An 18,780-nucleotide genomic window follows, 5' to 3' on the forward strand; every position below is an offset into this window, starting at 1 on the left:
GTCTCTGAGAAAGTTGTTTTAAAAAAATAAAAATTATTTACCAGTCCAAAAGCTGTGTAGTCTGCCCTGCAGACAAGTGTATGTATTAATTCTGCTTCCTGTTTGTGGCAGTTGAAAGTGACAACAAAAAGGAGACCAAAGGTGGCAAGGGAACTAAAACGAGGGGAGATCAAAGCCAAGTCATCAAAGCGGTGAGTTCAGTAAATTAATCTGGGCCTGCCAGATACAGAAAGCAATATTCCTTTTACCTCCTGTCAGCACTGGCAATTATTTAAGTTGCTCCCCGCGTCTCTTTTAAGTGTGGTTTTCAATCAATTACATAATGTTTTCATAAAGATCCTAGTTCAAGCTTCTGGGTATTTATCCCCTGTTGTGCATCACTTCTGTTTTTTCATCAAACCCTCTTTTCTGCTTCTGTTTTCTCAGTCGTGATATACATTAGTTGGCACATATAAGTGTGTACAAAATAATATTTGCATGTTTGCACATTTATGTGATATGTCATTTATTTATTTCCACTTTGTATACATTTTTAGCTGCTTTGAGCTGTAAAAACTAAAATTTGTTTACCCAGGTACCTGCCAGTCATGTGCTGCCTTCTAACACCTTTCCAGTGGACATGCGTAACTTCAAATGTATCTTTTGTTTTCAGAATTACTTTTGTTAAAAAGAAATATGTAATTTCACATATAAGATTGGGTATTTAATTCAGTTCATTTAATTCAGGTCCGTTATACTTCTTAACATGCCTTTTAAAGATCTCGTTGATCCTTACAATGATGGCCACTTTGGTAAGTAATTTGTTAATATTAGTGGAAGAGAATGGATGGATGGATGGATGGATGGATGGATGGATGGATATATTCAAAGACATGCAACTGGTCATTGTAGGTTAGATAAAGTGTTTAAGATGTCTAGAATAATATACATTATATCACACAGAAGGGACCAGTTTGAGCATGAAGATGAAGGAGATTTTGGAAACCCAGCATGTAACTCATCTGTGGGAGGGCTTCATGGGCAGCAAACAGACACCCAGGTGAGTCTTAGAGTGCAGCAAATCAAAGTTATACACCATTTTTTCCCTCTTGGCTCTTTGAGCACAGCAACAGCCAACTGTATCTGTTATATTCAACACACGACCAGTCACTTCTGCTTTGCTAACATATCTTCATATTTGTTAAGCCTGTCAGAAATGGAGCAAATGTTGTGCAGATGCAGTGGCTTTATTTACCTGGGGGTGGAACACTTCATGGAAAACATACCACCTGACAAACTAGCATCCCTCAATTTGTCTGGTACGTTTACACTCATTTTCCCGTCTGTGATTGTAGTATTTATAAAGGAATGTAAAGACAATGCATTTACTGCTTCCATCTCATAATTTAATAACTCACAGTACATTCATCACTTTGTTATGGCTACTACTGCATGTGAGCATTAAAAAATACGAAGACTGTAATGAGTGGAATGACACAGAACCAGCCAATGTCATTGTCACACTGACATGAACTTCATAAGGTTGTTCTTAGTACAGACAAAGCAAAGAAAAATGGTATTTTAATTATATACATGAAATGATAACCTAAATAATTTGTGACATGGTTGGCATACTTGGAAGATGTTTGATAAGGTAATACTGTGTTAATAAGGCACCAATGACGGGTTTGGGAAACGAGAAGGAACAGAGGAGTGAAGTTGACACATGGAAGAGGAAGAGATTCGAGAGCAATAAGAGAATACCAACAACAAAGACACGGCAGAAAACAACAGTCATTTGTTCTCTTATATGTATCAGTTCATGAAATCACACAAAGCTTTGAGTTTCCTGACGTGTTTTAGGTGCTAGACTGGGGTGAAAACAACAGGCAAAATACTGGAATGAATGAACAAACGAATGAATGAATGATTAAAATTTGAAGCAGCTTTGTAGATTATGTAAACAGTAAATGGAGCAGTGGGCTTAATCTCCTTAACTCTGTCAATGTTTCATTCCCTGAGTGAGTATAAATATAAACATCCTTGCACTGCAGTGAGAAATCAATGAGGTTTTACTAGCTAATACTTGGAATAACATTTCCTCAACTTCACTGAGTGCCTGTAATAAATAAAGTAATATCAAAAACATAATGAGGATTAATGATTTTGACTTTAATACTGGGCCATGCTCACTGGGAAGGCTGCTGTTAATTGACTGTATGGAAATAATGTTTTGTAAAAATAAATTTAACAAGGGTCATTTACACTTTCTTCTTCAGAAGTTGAAACTGTAGAAGAAGGGTAGTCTAATCCCAGGAACTTTTGCCTGTCGTAATCTGTTTACTGTGAGGAGACATTCTGAGTGATTATAGAAAGTTTCTTCACTCCTCCCTTTCAGCAGTTTTTAAATAAATGATAACTGGCACTAAAAATGCTTTTTACACTTTCAAAAGATATTTTTTTAAAAACAACTGTGCTTCACCTTCACGTCCCCTTTCATCTCCTTCACCAGCAAGCAAAGGTAATCTGAGATGTGATTGGCAGTGTGCCTCATATGTCCTGCCCCAGGCCGGACATATGTGGCACCCACTAGACCGACATTAGTGCTGCTAACTATAGTGTGAATGACACAGTGGTCTGAATTGCAGCTGTTACTTCACAACACAGTCGATTGTTACTGCTTAACTGGCCAACATGATGTGATTAGGTTTTGTTCAATTTATGTTTTTCGGGGAAAGTGGTGTCATTGAGGACATGTAGCACCATCTGCTGCTTGTATGTTTTTATCCCTCAGTTGTAAAAGGCTGACGGGGTATTCTCATCACTCTATCGGGCGGTGTGTGTGTGGTCATTCCGTTACAGTTACCATTTAAAAAGGTGGTATTCAGAATACAGTTACTTTGTTAAAATAAATGGATTACACAGCGGTCTTTTCCTGTTTCGTATGTTAGGCTGTCCCCTCTCTATTTTTGGTCATTCCACGCTGGTGGAAACCCAAACAAAACGCATTAAGAGGCTCTAATTTCTGGGTCTCAATCTCGTGGCCCATTTCACCTCTACTTGCGCATAATGATGTGACGAAATATTTTTTTAAATTGTTGTTCAAAAAATTATTTAATATGAGGGCAATAGGCAGAGTGTTACAGGCATAGCCCTAAGGAATGTAGCCTCATGGGCACTGTAGCCCAGTTGTAAGTAAGCTATTAAGACTCGACTGTACACTGTGTTCATGTTTTCCTCCGAAACAATAAGTTCCGTTGGAGCAGCCTTTCAACGCCTCTCTCTGTCTCTCGCTAGCAAAGTTGACCCAGACAACAAAGTAAAGCTAGTTTTCAGCTACGAGCCCGACACGAACCCGACATATTAACCAGAGGTCCCTTTGCTACGGTTCGGAGCAGCAGACCTTTTTTATATACACGCAGGATAGTTTTCTATACGAGATCGTTGCAAACAGTGCTGCCTTACCTAATGTCCACCCTACTGTTACTCATTTTATATTAAGATTTAAAAATCTAGTTGGTATTGCTATGTCGAATAAACTTCAGTAATAGTAATAAATCACACAGCAATAGTACATTCATGTAGTTGTAAAAAGCACGATAATATATTAAGTAATCCAAAGTATTCAGAATACGTTACTCTCATTGAGTAACGTAACGGAATACGTTACAAAATACATTTTGGGGCATGTATTCTGTAATCTGTAGTGGAATACATTTTAAAAGTAACCTTCCCAACACTGGCTGAGGGGTATCACTGGCAATCACGGAGCTATGCTGTTGTAATATTTACTATCTAAATAAGCAAGGTCTTCTCTATAAAAGGCATTCTCTAGAAGTCCCAGTGTGCTGTTCCAGTAGCTTTACATAAAACTGAGCATCAAGAGGGGTCCTCGCGGAGGTGCCGTGTGCATGTGGATGCTGACATTTGAACTGTATGCTGATTAAAACCAGATACAGGCTGATACAGTGGTGACTGTATCCGTGGTTTTCAGAAAGAATTGTCAATTTTGAATGTCCAACTTAAATGAGCCAGCCTTGAGAAGCTGCCATAAAATCTATGAGGGTGTACCCTTTGTATGAGGGTTGCTTCTGCTCTCACCACCTTTGGCTTTCCATTTTTACCTATGAAAAGGTCAGGGAGGTGTGCTCATATGGCAAAATATAATTTACTCCACACGGAAACAACATGTCCTGGACTGCAGTCATCCTGACAAAACAGTACTTCATACAAAATAAGACTCTTTAAAGAACAAAACTACTTTAATGTTGCTTTGACAACAACCTCAGAGTTGAATGCATTTACTGCCATACTAAAAATGAAACAGCTACAAAGCCAAAGGGTTTGGAAACCAACATTACTGTCTCCGTCAGCTGGAGTAAATGTAGCAGACAAAAGCACCAGTTTTTCACAGCCACAGGTCGAGTGCCTGTGTGCTTCTACGTAAATGGAGTGTCCAACGAGCATGTGCAGGAGAATCCTGCTAAAAGCCTCTTTGGCTCTTAAACTAACCTTCTGTCATAACTTTTCCATATTTCATCTCATGTTTCTGTTTTTGTAAATCAGATTGAGAGTTGGTCAGATGTGGGTCCGAGGCTAAAATGTCATGTTTTAGTTAATTAACACGCACTGTCCCTCTGTTATTCACAGCAGCTTTAATCAGTTATCTCTCAAATACATCATACACCCCTCAACTTTATTTCAAAAATGTAAACATTTTAAGCACAACCTTGGTCATTCATTGTGCTTAACAGCGTAATTAAAATAAAAGTAAAAAGATGCCATGCATTTAGCATATATCTTATCCTTTTGTTTAGCAAGAGACTTTTCTTAAAATTACCCAAAGTATTGAATGTTCTGTTGCCAACTAATGATGGCAATAATGTTTTTTTCCTTAGAGTGCCACATGGCTCTGCTCTTTGACCAGGTTCACAACAAGGCCAGTGTTCTCCGTCAGTCCAAACTTGGCAGGCAAAGGAGGTATCAAAGAAGTTAGAATGAATGAAATACTAACTAAATTTTCCATTTCTGTTTTGCCTTCCTAAAGCATTTTCCAAGTTTTTGTTTTCTTGGCAGTATTTTTGACTGTTTGCTTGGTAAAGGTTTGTAGACAACATTTACTCCCTTTGTGTCTTTACTTTGCTTCTCTCCAGTGCAGGAACGTTTGCCCTGCAGAATCCCGTGGAGACTGCTCTGCTGCTCAGTTTGAGTGGTGCTGGCTGTATAGTCCTGAATCAGTGGCACAGCAGCTTTCAACAGAACACACATAATGTGACCGCTATTTTAGACAGTAGGTTCTGGGCGTGTATTTAAAACGTTACATTACTGCAAGCTGAGATTGTAAATTAGTATGTGTAAATATTTACTTTGCACCTGTGGGTATTATTAGACGTTACATTAGCACTGTGTGTGTGTGTGTGCGTGTGTGTGTGTGTGCGTGTGTGTGTGTGTGTGTGTGTGTGTGTGTGTGTGTGTGTGTGTGCCACCACTTGCAGATATACTAAGGATTCAACAAACCTCTGGCCAGGCCGTACATGCCCTCAGAAAAGGGGACAGTTCAGAGATACCACAAGGTATTCACAAGGTCAAAGGATCAAATGGTACTATAAATATATATATATATATATATATATATATATATATATATATATATATATATATATATGTAGCTTCACTTTTGCATTCTATTTATTATTAATGCATTCAATTTGCATGCTTATGTTTCTCTTTGAGTACAAAAAATCACTGTCTATAAATTCTGTTTGATCTATATTGAGCAGAATTGTTACATAACTAAATATAGAACTGGTAATACTGCACAAAAGGAGCAAAATTCAATAAAACTTACAGCTAACTGCTTTCTCTGTAGATCAAGAGCTCCTCGCTGTCTCACAAGACAGAAAGGAAGGTGATGATCAGCATGAAATGGCTCTCCCACCATCTGCCTTCAACTGCGTTCTTTATGGCCTTCCCAACTTGATTGTCATGTGATAATCTGGATATCCTTAACTGAAGCTTCTTTATTTAAGAAAAAGATTGTTGATCCGTCACTTACTTAGACATTTTTGGTCTCAGTAGTGATTTTACTACTCATGGTAGTGCCCAACTCTATAAAATAAAAATGTTACTTCACAGCAAACAAAAAATAAAAGCTTTTAGTGCTTGGGGAGTTGATACCTTCCAGTGATTTATCCTCTTTATGATTGATGTCTGTACCTGTGGGACCACGGAAATAAAATAAATTTAGAAGTTTGAAAGAATGATCCGCTGTTTCTAGCAGAGGTACCCGAAGTGTGCAGGTGGGTGTTACAGGTTTTACTGTGCTACATCTAGCTTTAGTTTATTTTTTGCAGCAGTTGCAAACTACCAAAGTATCATTAATGTCTTTGCCTCGTCTTTGCAATGGCATACAGAACCTGCATATTAATGTGAGATTGGGTGGTGTAGTGGCTAATATTGTTACATCATAACAAGAAAAGGTCCTGGATCAAATGTAACGGCTGTTCACTCCAGGTGCTGTGGCTGCCTCTCACGGTCCAAAGGCGTGAATATTAGCTTAATTGGTCATTTTAAATTGTGAATGATTGTCTTTCACTATGTGATGGCCCTGCAGTAGACTGGTGAACTGTCCAGGGTATAGTCTGCCTTTCTCCCTGTGAAAGCTGGGATAAGCTCCAGCACCCCTACAACCCTAAACTGGATGAGTGATTAAGAAAATAAATGGGTAGATGAATTTGAGAACGGAGCCTGAAAACAGTGGCTGATAGTGTGGCTTAGTCTTGACTGTAGTTAAGTAGCTTCACTACAGTTCTGTTATTGCCTTTTCTCAGAATCTCACCTATACAGTATAACCAGTCGATGCTGATTTAGTCTCTTCTACACAGCATCTACCAGAGTTCTTTTGTTTTCCCATGTCAGGCTGTCAGTTTATTTGATTCTTACAGAAGCATACAGTGAAGCATAAAATAACTGTAAATGCGTACACTCATTTTAGTTTAAAGAGTGTCTTTATCAGACATTCCAGTACTCTACATTTTAGTTTAATAAATGTCCTAAATTTAAGCCTTGAGAAAAAACATATTCTCACTGTAAGAACATTATACTCAGAGGTTTAAATGTGACTCTATTTTATTGTAACTGACTGAGATTCAGCTCAGCCAAAGCTGAAATTAGCAAAGAGAAAAGAAGTCTTAGCTTTCTCCTCACATGCAGATAAAAAACACCTAACCTGCACATGTACCAAGGTTACAAAATCATCTTTTCAGCATTTCTAAAGCTTATTAATTAAGACACCTTATTTTGCTACTCCGTTGCCGAAGTTTTCGTACAAAAGAGAATTTCTACCAAGAAATAGTCGTTTATAACGCCATATGTGTCTGTTTTTGTATGAATTCAATAGAGAAGAGAATTTAATCAGTCAAGTTAGCCTTGTGCTGATGATACACAAGTGGATTATTTTGTGGCAGAGTCTTGCTGGTTTTCTCTGCACTAAGTCCTTTCCCACTAAGTCTTTTTTCACCTGTGTAGCAGGAGTGAGGCTGTTGGAGGCGCGGTGCCACAGCGGTCATGTCAGTGGGGGGATACGGGGTTTTCTCTGTGAATTTCACGTTCCCGTGAAAGATTATAGTAACGCTTTACTGCCTATCTCTGCTTGTCACTAGCAGTACTCATTTAACATTTTCAGATGATTAAATATCTAGGCCGGGACACAGCTTTTGGGTCTGACTTTAGTAGAAATATATCTGTTTTCTTGGTATTTCTGTGACTGAATTATTTCTTCTTACCTTGTACACATAACTGTTTCTCCCTCTCTGTTGTTTATTGATCATGAGCAATGATCAACTGTGCAAAAAACCACAGCTTTCTTTCATAGACACTGAATAAGAAAAGTGTGAAGGGCCCAAGTGTTATCTCACTGCCTTATCAGATGACAAATTTATGTAGATGTGGCCAGTCTCTGACACTTTGCCCTTAGCAGCATTCAGACTGATTTAGCTGATTTGTGTCAAGCCCAAATGTTGCTTCATGATGTCCTCAATCAGATATCGATTATAAGATTAGAGCATTTCTTCTGTGAAGACACAGCGGGATTGTAGTGCTGTGTGAGTTGTGATAAACACAATACTGTTAGAACAAAATGCTGATTTTTACACAACGTTTAAGAAGTTATTGTTTCAGATCATGTGTTGCCAAAGTCTAGACAGCGTGTTATTTTGCTGATGACATTCAGAGTAATTTGCCAGGATTAGACTTTTCTTCTTCCTCACATTCTGATAAATAACTACTGCTTACTGTCTGTCACTGCTGCCTTTTTCTTTCGTTTTCACCCCTCAGGGCAGAAAAACAGATGTCTCCCTCAGTGCACATGTGCATATACACACGGACACTAACATGTCAATCTCTAAGAGCTTTAAGAAGACAGCTTTACACTCATTTCTAACCCAGTTAAGCATTATGTGTCAGGCGCAGTGGCCCGTGGACATGGGATGGACTCAAGCGCAGATTCAAAACCGGAGGCCAGGGGTGAGGTGTAACGAAAAGAGACTTTATTTTTACAATGCTCAGAGGCTAACAGAAAGTGCAGACTAGGATCAATGAACATAAACTAGATGTCTGAGGCGAGAGAAAAATACTGTGGTGAAAACTAGATGGCAGGGATAACTGGGTGCAGGTACTGGGCAGGGAAAACTGTGGCGGGCCCGGGCAAAGCTTGCAGGTGAGGGTTGCGTGGAGGGGGGAGGCAGGAGAGGTCCAGGTGGGTGCTGCATGCAAGGCAGGGAGGCAGGCAGGAGAAAATGGCAGCTCCAAAACGGAGAGGGATTACCGGTGGCAGCAAACTGGTATCCAGGAGAGCTTGGTAGGTGGTTTTCAGAGGTAAAGTTGGCAGATAATCTGGCGAAGACCAGTTGAGTGCGCCGGTCATAAATACTGCTGGTCCGATTGCCATCAGGTGAGGAACAACAAAGACTCCACCCAGTGGGGAGGAGCTGATGCTGTGGAAAACCACCCAGACCACGACATTATGAATATACACACACACCAGCCAGAAAATGCTCTTCCTAAGTCTGTCGTTTGACCTTTATTTGCTGTATATATGTAACTAGGTCAGACAGAGGTCTTCACTGGGCAGTGGATTTGTAACACAATAGAGGGAGGCGAGATACAAGGATGGGAAGAAAGCACGCTGCTGTAAGTACTGCTGCATTACTAATTGTAATGGGAGCAGTGTGTCTGCTGCCCTGTGAGTCTCTGCTGGGGTGAAAACTGGCTGGATCAGGGTTGATGAAGGGGAAGAAGTTTGGTTTTCCTGAGTATGTAAGAGGAGGCGGCAGATTTACAGTTACTTGTGTTGTAATGTGTTCTGTTTGGCGTTTTGTTTTGTCCTACCATATAATGTGTATTGGAGGACCTTATATTGTAAATTTATGTCTTTCAAAATAACGTCCTGTCAAAACTGGACTAGACTGCAGTCAGGTTGAATGCTCATAATCAGATAAAGCTGGAATTGTAACGAAGCTTTTGTAATTTACAGACGTGTTTGTGTTTAACAAATTAGTCATTATCAGTTGTCGACTGTAGATTGAACAGTAAGAACACCAATTTAAACCTTGATCTGAAGTGAAGGGTTCTGAATATTTTATGAAATATGTCCTGTTAAATAAGGCCCTTAAATGGCCTTCACCTCTCCATAGAGAAACCAAACTCAGTCAAACAGTAGTTGCATTTCTTGATTTGGCAAAAGCAATTACATCAAAGAAAAACATGTAATTATTTAGATAAACTGCTGCATTTACCTATTTACGGGTAGCATTCAAACCTATAAAGTAGCTCCCAAATAGAGTCAGAAAATCAGATCAATTCACTTATATGTGTTTATGCTGAAGTTTGAATTACAGCTGTATTTAAAATGTGTAAATAGCCTTTCTGATATTAATGAATGCATTTTAGTCTTTAATTAATGTTTCAGGCAGGAGGGAGAGTATTAGATTTTACAGCACTTGGTTTTGGAGAAGCTATCACACAATATCAATATTTACCCAAGACATGATATTATGCTTAATGATTTTAAATATAATTTATTGAAAATGAAAATTAGTACACCCTGGAGCTGCTGGGACTGTTATATAACTGTGTATAACCATTATATCCATTAAACACTGTCCTCACTGCTGTTATATTAAAATAAACCTCATATCTGCCATCTATAATAATAACTGTCAATGTATTTCTAAATTAACATTTAGAACACAACATGCTTATGAAATAATTTTTATATTTTTATCAACTCGTAGCGCAACACTTAGCCCATCAACAATGTCAAATCTGTATCTGTTTATGATAGGCACTGTAATGCTTTTAGTTAAATGCCAACATTATGATGTTTACCATATGCATCTTGCTTTAGCATATTTATTATGTGCAACTTAGCATAAAATAGACCGAACAGCTTCGATGAGCAGGGATAGCACAAGCTTTGCAGGTTAATTAGAGAATAACATAAACCAGCAGGTGAGGGTTAATGAAGGCTGCTGTAAATGCATAAGAATGATCCCCTAAGGACTATCATTGTGTGTTTCCAGCCTTACATCAAACAAAAGGATGACTGCCATCCCTACAGCAATAGTAGTAGTAGTAGTAGTAGTAATGGTGCTGCTGAAAAACTGTATATATACTTGCTATTTAATTTCTTCAGAACTTTTCTAAAAATAAGTGAGAGCAAGAAGTGAACTGCTGCCTCCCAGGTTCTTGCCCCACTGTATGTGAGGAAGGTGCACAGATGTGGAGGAATGAGGTGCACATGTTTGTTTAACCGTGGGCTAGTTGAAAGATGTTCTGTGTCTGGCAGTTGGTACAAGGTCATGGACAGAGAGTAAAACGGCATCCACTTATCAACAAGTAAGCTTGAACTGCCGATGGTTGCAGTCCTTCTTGCATCATTTATCTGTTTCTGTTCATCTTTTTTGGCGCTTCAGTCAGACTGCATCTGTAGATTAGTTATTTTGAGTTACAGTACATCTCACAATTTTGAGCTGACTGAGACTCAGAAATACTGTAGCACTTTATCTTGCATCCACTTCAGAAATCCAACATTTTTCCCTGTCACATTTGTAATGCCGACCAGTTTGTCCCACTCTTGAATTGTCCCATGTGCAAAGATGAGTAATTGGGCTGGGTCATGGTCATCACAGCTCAGTTATGTTGTGACATTTTTTCAGGGTATGTTAGCGCACCAAATACTCTTTAAAATCCACATCAGAGAATCAGATGTTGGTCACTGCTCTGTATCAGTCAAGTTCTTCTCTTCCACGCATTTATCTATGTGTTTAGTCTGGTAATAGCGATTCAAATTGAACACAGAAATCTGCTCTCCACAAATAAATGCAGCTTTAACTGTGACTTCAGTAAACAACACTTATGTAGAACTCCATCTCCTGATCAAAACTCACATTTGCCATCAATTTGTCTTTTTTTCTTAGTGTGAGCTGACATCTTTCGAGGTTAGCAGACTCACATCTCTTGTAAACACCAATACCAACACATTTAAAGAGAAGCTGCATTCGCTTGCAGATGCTTTAAAAAAAAAAGACGCAGTTGCCTTCGAAATAAAGACAAAATTGTATTGTGATTCGACACAGAACTGCAAAAAAACCAAAAAAACCCCAGACATTCTCTGGGAAGTTTTTCCAAAAGTGCTTGGTGGCTGAAATGAGGCAAATTGCATGATGTAAATTAATTCTAGTTTGAATCTGCATTTCATTAATGGCCTCTGGCATAGCCAAAGCATGGATGTGGACAGAGGCATACAGTGCTCAGGTCTAGAATAAAATGAGTGATAACCATAAAAGTCTAACACAGTTTTATGGACTAAAATCTCAAAACTAACTTCAGAAAGCTGACTCACTGGTAGTTTGGGGGTTTAATCCAAATAGTCCACCATTAGTGCTATAGCTACATAGTTATAGTTTTCCACATAACAAAACAGCTTCAGTGGCCCTGCCTCAGAAACCTGTGGAGTTGAGCACTAAGGTTTCCTGCCTGCTGACTCAAAGTAAGCCTTAGAGAATTTAATATTGTGGACCGTTCCTCTATATGATCCTTGGAACACATAAGTAAAAGTTTTTGTTTGATCTTGGCTTTGAAGTTTTCAGGCGCTCTTTATCTAAATTCCATCCAGAACAAGAGACTGCAGATTTGTTGCTATTTCAACAGGGAGGCAAAACGCACCCGGTAATCCAGCATCATTTTATTACCAATAATCCCCCACTACATTTGGCTCCATAGAAATAATCATATTATCCTGTCTAAAAAAGATGTGATTAGATGTTGTAATCATATCAAGGAAGCCAGGATTGAAGCTTGCTCACTGAGCACTCGTGTTCTCTGTGAGTTCCACCAGTTTAATGTTGAGATGCGGTGCACAGTAGGTCGAGTTTCAGATGTGGCTGAATAAGCTCTTCTTCTTTATGTGTGAGATTACATTTCAAGGACATTGCTGTGCTACGGATTCAATAACAGCTTGGCATCTGAAGAGGGGGTGAGTAGAAGGTTACGTGACGAGCCTCATATCACGCCTCAGAAAGTGCAGATCCACGGGGACTTGATGAAATGTAAGTGAGATGGAAAGAGAAAGCCAAATTTAAGTAGAAAATGATAATAGTATAGATAATTTATCTGTTATGCATACTGTAGAGAATATGTGTTATAATTGTAATTGATTTCATTATAAGGTGTCAAGTAAGGCTGTAATTAAAAGCTCATGTTTCCAGTAACTAAAATAATAAAGTAGAATATGATGACAGTATTTAAATAATTCAGATTTGCAGATGGAGAGAAAAAGGGAGCACGCCCTGGCAGCAGTGACAGTTTTCTATTCTGTGACATTTTCTCAGATTATCTTCACCTTGAATGAGTAGAACTGCTGAGGCAGTATTCCATATTCCATATTGCATGATAAGCATGGAAATGGCACACCTTTACTCAACACAAAACTAAATGCAAGAGTCGGGTGTGAAATGCAAAAAAAAGCACACTGCAATTTAAGCTGTTTTCCACATTCCTTTATTAAGATTTTTTGTTTGTTTGCTTAAAAATGTATATCCTCACTTTAAATTTGATGCCAGCAAGACAAGCAGGATGTCAGGGACATGACATGTATGACATGCTGCAGTGTAACATCTCATTTGGTCTTTTTACCTCAATTGGGGTCAAAAGTTCAGTTCTTTTTTGTTCTTATTCCTATTTTTATTCTTTTATTTATTTATTTATATATATATATATATATATATATATATATATATATATATATATATATATATATATATATATATAGATATAGATATATATATATATATATAGGCGCTTCATGAAATATGTTTACTCTTTATCCTGCTGTAACACATGTGGGACCAGTGAAGTACCTACCTATTTACTTACTGAATTACTTTCACTTTCTTACTCACATTTTACTGATTTTCAACACCAAACAACAGTTGCCTCAAGGCGCTTTATATTGTAAGGCGAAGGCCATACAAAAATAAAATAAAAAACCCCAACAATTACATGGCCGCCTATGAACGAGCACTTTGGCGACAGTGGGAAAGAAAAACTCCCTTTTAACTGGAAGAACCCTCCAGCAGAACTAGGCTCAGGGAAGGGCCATCTGCCGCAACCAGCTGGGGTGAAGAGAGGAAGACAGGACAAAAGACAAAAGCAGAGATTAATATTAAGTACTGATTCAATGCAGAGAGGTGTGTAAACAAATAGTGAGTGACAAAGGTGAGTGAAGAAGAAACACTCAGTGCATCATGGGAATCCTCCAGCAGCCTAAACCTTTTGCAGCATAACTAAGGGAGGATGAAGCGCCTTGAGGCGACTTTTGTTGTGATTTGGCGCTATATAAATAAAATTGAATTGAATTCAGGGTCACCTGATCCAGCCCTAACTATATGCTTTAGCAAACAATGCTGGCTTTTGAGGTAGGGTACTGAAAAGCCTGATGTACGGTGTACATTTTAGGACATTGTCAGGTCTCAAGAAAAAAATTTTCAGGTATCAGACAAAAAATGTCAGGTCTCAGTTCTCAAGAAAAAAGTTGTCAGGTATCAGACAAAAAATTGTCAGGTCTCAGTTGTCAGGAAAAAAGTTGTCAGGTATCAGACAAAAAATTGTCAGGTCTCAGTTCTCAAGAAAAAAGTTGTCAGGTATCAGACAAAAAATTGTCAGGTCTCAGTTCTCAAGAAAAAACATTGGACATTGGAATGCCCAGTGCAGTAGCAAATCGCTCGTGCTTCACTGCACAAGCTGGACCCACAGAGTCTGCTAAGGTTTGTCACTGCCATATTACATATGATATTTATATAAACCCATTTAGAGTGAGGTCCATGTAAATTTACCATTCTCTATTTGTTTATCTTCTGACAGCGTAAGATTACAAGTGTGCTCCAAAGCTTCCTTTGCCTGTTAGACGTGGGAATGCTGCAGACCATCAGGGAGTGTACGGTCCATCAAGCCCACAGAACAGAGCCGGACTGGAATTTGTCAGTTCATGAACTGATGGCATTCATTTCAATCCTGTTTGTAAGAACAATCATGTGTCCTGTTGGTGCCATTGTGGATTGCTGGTCAGAAAGATTTCTGGTGCCAGTAATCAAAGAGACAATGCCCCGAGATAGATTCATTTCAATTATGCAACACCTTCGATTTGATGACAAGGACACGCGGGCAGAACGGGTGAAAACAATTTTGCGGTGATCTCTGACATCTGGACACGCTTCAACAAGAACTGTGCTAAGAGTTTCACTCCAGGAGAACACATGACCATAGATGAACAGCTGTTCCCTACAGAGGTTCGTTGTCCATTCACACAGTATATCGCAACCAAGCCAGACAAATTTGGGATCAAGTTCTGGATGGCCACGGCCTTGGACACCAAATATGTCTGCAGTGCATCTCCTTACTTGGGAAAAGACCCCAGTCGTCAGAAGGGAGAGAGGCTGGCAGAGAACGTGGTCATGAAACTGATGGAGCCGTTTTTGGATGATGGGAGAAACGTCACAACAGACAATTTCTTTACTTCACTGTCACTGTCGCACAGACTGCTGCAGCGCAAAACGCCGTTATGGGGCACGGTGAATAAAGTCTGGCGTGAACTTACTCAACTTGTGCGGATGTATTCCATAAGAGCAGCAGCACGCAGGTGGTCAGTAGCGGTTTTCTACAATATGCTGGACCTGGCGGCGGTGAATGCCTACATTTTGTACAAGGCATGTACAGGGTGGACAGGCAAAAGAAGATTGTTTCTGAGTCTTCTAGCTCAGGAACTTCGTTGCCGATTCATGTAGCACAAGGAAATATTAGCACAGACGCAGGCTGCTGAAGCTGCTGCAGCTGCTGTGCCAGGGACTGTAAAGACAACGCAGTGCCAGTGGAATTTACGCAAATTTACGCAGGGCTAGTAAATCTAGTAGTAGGGACTCGCACCAGGGAAAAAAAGGCTCAGTAATTCTAGTGTTAAGGTGTGAAACAGCTGTGTACTGCCTTTTGTTCCTGGAGAAGGTATTTAACTGAGAGCCATGCTAGGCTCAGGGAGACTCTGCTGACCGTCTGTCCCGCGGTCATGCAGGGACTTCATCAAGCCTGGTTGTCTGTTCTTTGTGTGTTTCGACTCACTTCAGTTTGCTTACCGGACTAATCGTTCCACAGACGATGCCATATCTCACCTGCTCCACACATCCCTGAGTCACCTGGACACTGGCAGAGGGAATTATGTTAGGATGCTGTTCGTGGACTACAGTTCAGCATTCAACACAATAATTCCCTCTAAGCTTTTCACCAAGTTGACGGATCTAGGACTCAGCTCATCACTGTGTCAGTGGATCCTCAACTTCCTCACAGACAGACCCCAATCAGTGAGGGTGGGAAAACAAGTCTCCCCCTCCATCTCACTCAGCACTGGAGTGCCTCAGGGCTGTGTTTTAAGCCCCCTGCTGTACTCACTGTACACTTATGACTGTGTAGCCACATCCGACACCACCTCCATTGTCAAGTTTGCTGACGACACTGCTGTTGTGGGCCTGATCTCCGACAACATCGAGACGGCCTACCTGGAGGAGATTAGGAACCTGGAGACCTGGTGCCAGGAGAATAACCTCCTCCTAAACGTCAGCAAGACTAAGGAGCTGATCGTGGACTTCACTACAAAGCAGGCGAGGAATTACAAACCCCTCATCATCAGTGGCACGCCAGTGGAGAGAGTGGACAGTTTCCGATACCTGGGTGTCCACATCACTCAGGACCTGTCATGGTCCTGTCACATCAACACCCTGGTTAAGAAAGCCCGTCAGCGTCTCTTCTTCCTCAGAAGACTTAGAGACTTCCATCTGCCACTGAAGGTGCTCAAGAACTTCTACTCCTGCACCATCGAGAGCGTCCTGACGTCAAACATCTGCACCTGGTTTGGGAACAGCACCAAGCAGGACAGACGAGATCTGCAAAGGGTGGTGCGCTCGGCAGAACGCATCATTCAATCAGAGCTCCCTGACCTGCTGTCCATCTACACCAAGCGGTGCAAGTCCAAAGCTAGGAAGATTATGATGGACCTCTCCCATCCCAACAATGGACTCTTCTCACTGTTGAGGTCTGGGAAGCGCTTCCGCTCCCTTAAGGCCAAAACAGAGAGAATGAAGAGGAGCTTCTTCCCCCAGGCTATTCGGGGCCTGAACCAGGTGTAGGACTGGACTCTCCCAAACACGTCACTATAAGACTGGACTCTCACACACGTCACCACACGCACCACCACACATTTCCTATAATCCTATAATTCCTATAATTTATAATCCTTATCTTTATAATCTCTTCTGCTATTTGCACATTCTTTACTGTAAATTCCTAAGTTAATTTGTAAATTTTTGTAGTAAATTGTAAATATTGTAAAACATTTCTTCTGTCATTTAATGGTCGGGCATTGTACAGCTACAAGCATTTCACCCCCATGTCATACTGTGTATGGTTGTGTGTGTGTGACAAATAAAATTTGAATTTGAATTTGAATTTGATTAAAGAATGTTAGCTACCGCTCACCGCTCGTCTGCAGGCTTTATTTAAATGGGAAACGTCCACAACAGGCAAAAAAAAAAAGCTTTTTGCTAAAAAAAAAGATTTAGAGCAGAAGTTTTTTGCAATGCATTTTAAAATGAAAACATATTGCATTTATTTACAATTAAAGACACAGAGCAGAAAGTGTGTTACTGTTTGACATCCACAGACACACAAGAAAAGAAGCAGGCAACATGAGGTCAAGTTATGGCAATTTTATTTGTGTATTTCAGTACATGTATTTAGATTAGAGTTTTTAAAAAACAAACAAACGTCCCAAGAAGAAGGATGGGGTGAAAGAAAGGTGGAGAGAGGGGGAAGGAGGAAGAAACTATTGATGCTGCTGGGTCAGTTCTTTCTCAGCAGTCTGCTCCAGAATCCCCTCCTGTCCTCGGCTTTCTTTTCTTTTTCTTTTGCCTTCAGTTCTTTTAAGGTTTTGTTGAGCTGCTCCTCGGCATCTTTAAATTTTTCTTTTAGCTGCTGTTTGGCCAGTTTCACTTTCTGTTTGAGGAGCTCTTTAGCTTCCTTTTTGTGCTTTCGTATTTCTTTAAGTGCGTCTTTGCAGTCTTTCGTGGTCACCGTCATTTCTTCCTTGAATACCTTCACCTCAATTTTCTCTTCTGCAAGTTCTTCTTGCACTTTCATCAGTTCCTTCTTCATGTTTTGAGTGTAACTCTTTGTATCTTCCATTTCTTTCTTTGCTTCCTGTATTTTAATTTTCTCTTCCTCCAACACTTTTTGAGCTTCCAACAATTCTTTCTTCAAATTTTCAATCTCATTGTCTGCCTCATGTTTACGTTTTTTCTCTTCTTCAAGTTGTTGCTTTACATACAGTAATTCCTTCCTTAGTGTTTCAGCTTCAGCCATTACATTTGCAGCTTCTTGTGTCGCCAACTGCATTTTCCTTTTTCCCTCTTCAAAAGCTTCCTGCACCTCCTGTAATTCCTGTATCACATTTCCTGCCTCCTTCTTTGCAGTTTGATATTTATTTTTGGCTTCTTGTGCTGTGCTTTTCTCTTCCTCCAATGCTTTTTGAGCTTCCAACAGTTCTTTCTTCATGTTTTCATTCTCGTTTTCTGCCTGTTGTTTTCCCATTTTCTCTCCTTTAAGTTTGAGACCCACATGCAGTAATTCCTGCAATACTACTTCAGTTTCAAACTTTGAATTTTTAGCTTCTCCTCTTAATTTTTCTGCCTCTTCTTTTAATTTGACATTTTCAGCCTGTATCATTTGAAATTCTTCTTGCAGGTTAATCAGCTGTACTGAATTGTGAGGTGAAGCACTCGCCGATCCTCTTCTCGTTCTCCCTCGATTCATTTTGGCCTTTTAAACAAAGGAACCAACGTATTGTAGAGGAGTGAAGTGAAGTTTTCGATGTTTTCTTCGTCAACTGTCGTTTGTCCTGCACAGAGATGCTGCTGTAGATGTGTCTCTAGCTGTGTCTGGATACAATGAAACATGCTGTAACTAAGTGCTTGTGTTGCACAGTTCTACTAAACATTCCATTTCATGCATGCTCCGCCCACATGGTCAGGAATGTCAGGTGCTACATCGCCAAATGCTGCTCCCGTTGCCTAGCAATAACAGCTGTTTACTTTTTGGGGTCTGGTTCATTATTTAATAAAGAAAACATGTCCAAGTATCGGGTGCTTAGGCTCAGCGCATATTCTAGCCTGCTGTGTGGGTGGGCAGCTAGAAATCACTGGT

The 18,780-nt window shown here is 39.9% G+C and overlaps 2 protein-coding genes across 3 annotated transcripts in view; one reads left to right on the forward strand and one right to left on the reverse strand.

Annotated features, from left to right (window-relative positions):
• The window catches only part of cfap46 (cilia and flagella associated protein 46), a 79,835-nt gene extending 73,865 nt beyond the window's left edge, over nt 1-5,970 (forward strand). For both annotated transcript variants that reach the window (XM_085369554.1, XM_085369553.1), the window contains exons 51-59: nt 112-191; nt 575-635; nt 759-791; nt 943-1,039; nt 1,186-1,298; nt 4,878-4,959; nt 5,133-5,269; nt 5,475-5,579; nt 5,849-5,970. In XM_085369554.1, coding sequence (XP_085225680.1) covers nt 112-191; nt 575-635; nt 759-791; nt 943-1,039; nt 1,186-1,298; nt 4,878-4,959; nt 5,133-5,269; nt 5,475-5,579; nt 5,849-5,970 — 830 coding nt within the window. The remainder of the gene's footprint in view (nt 1-111; nt 192-574; nt 636-758; nt 792-942; nt 1,040-1,185; nt 1,299-4,877; nt 4,960-5,132; nt 5,270-5,474; nt 5,580-5,848) is intronic.
• Nucleotides 5,971-17,421: 11,451 nt separating this feature from the next.
• LOC146620335 (uncharacterized) lies at nt 17,422-18,390 on the reverse strand. The gene is made up of 2 exons (XM_085369881.1): nt 18,064-18,390; nt 17,422-17,736 (listed from the first exon to the last, which is right to left on the reverse strand). Exons 1-2 carry the CDS (start codon nt 18,388-18,390, stop codon nt 17,422-17,424), a joined length of 642 nt encoding a protein of 213 aa, XP_085226007.1.
• Between the last annotated feature and the right edge of the window lie 390 nt (nt 18,391-18,780).

This window comes from Diplotaxodon limnothrissa, linkage group LG13 (assembly GCF_057381915.1).
Source record: "Diplotaxodon limnothrissa isolate DT_005_m linkage group LG13, D_limnothrissa_male_GT1.1, whole genome shotgun sequence".
Lineage (NCBI taxonomy): Eukaryota > Metazoa > Chordata > Actinopteri > Cichliformes > Cichlidae > Diplotaxodon > Diplotaxodon limnothrissa.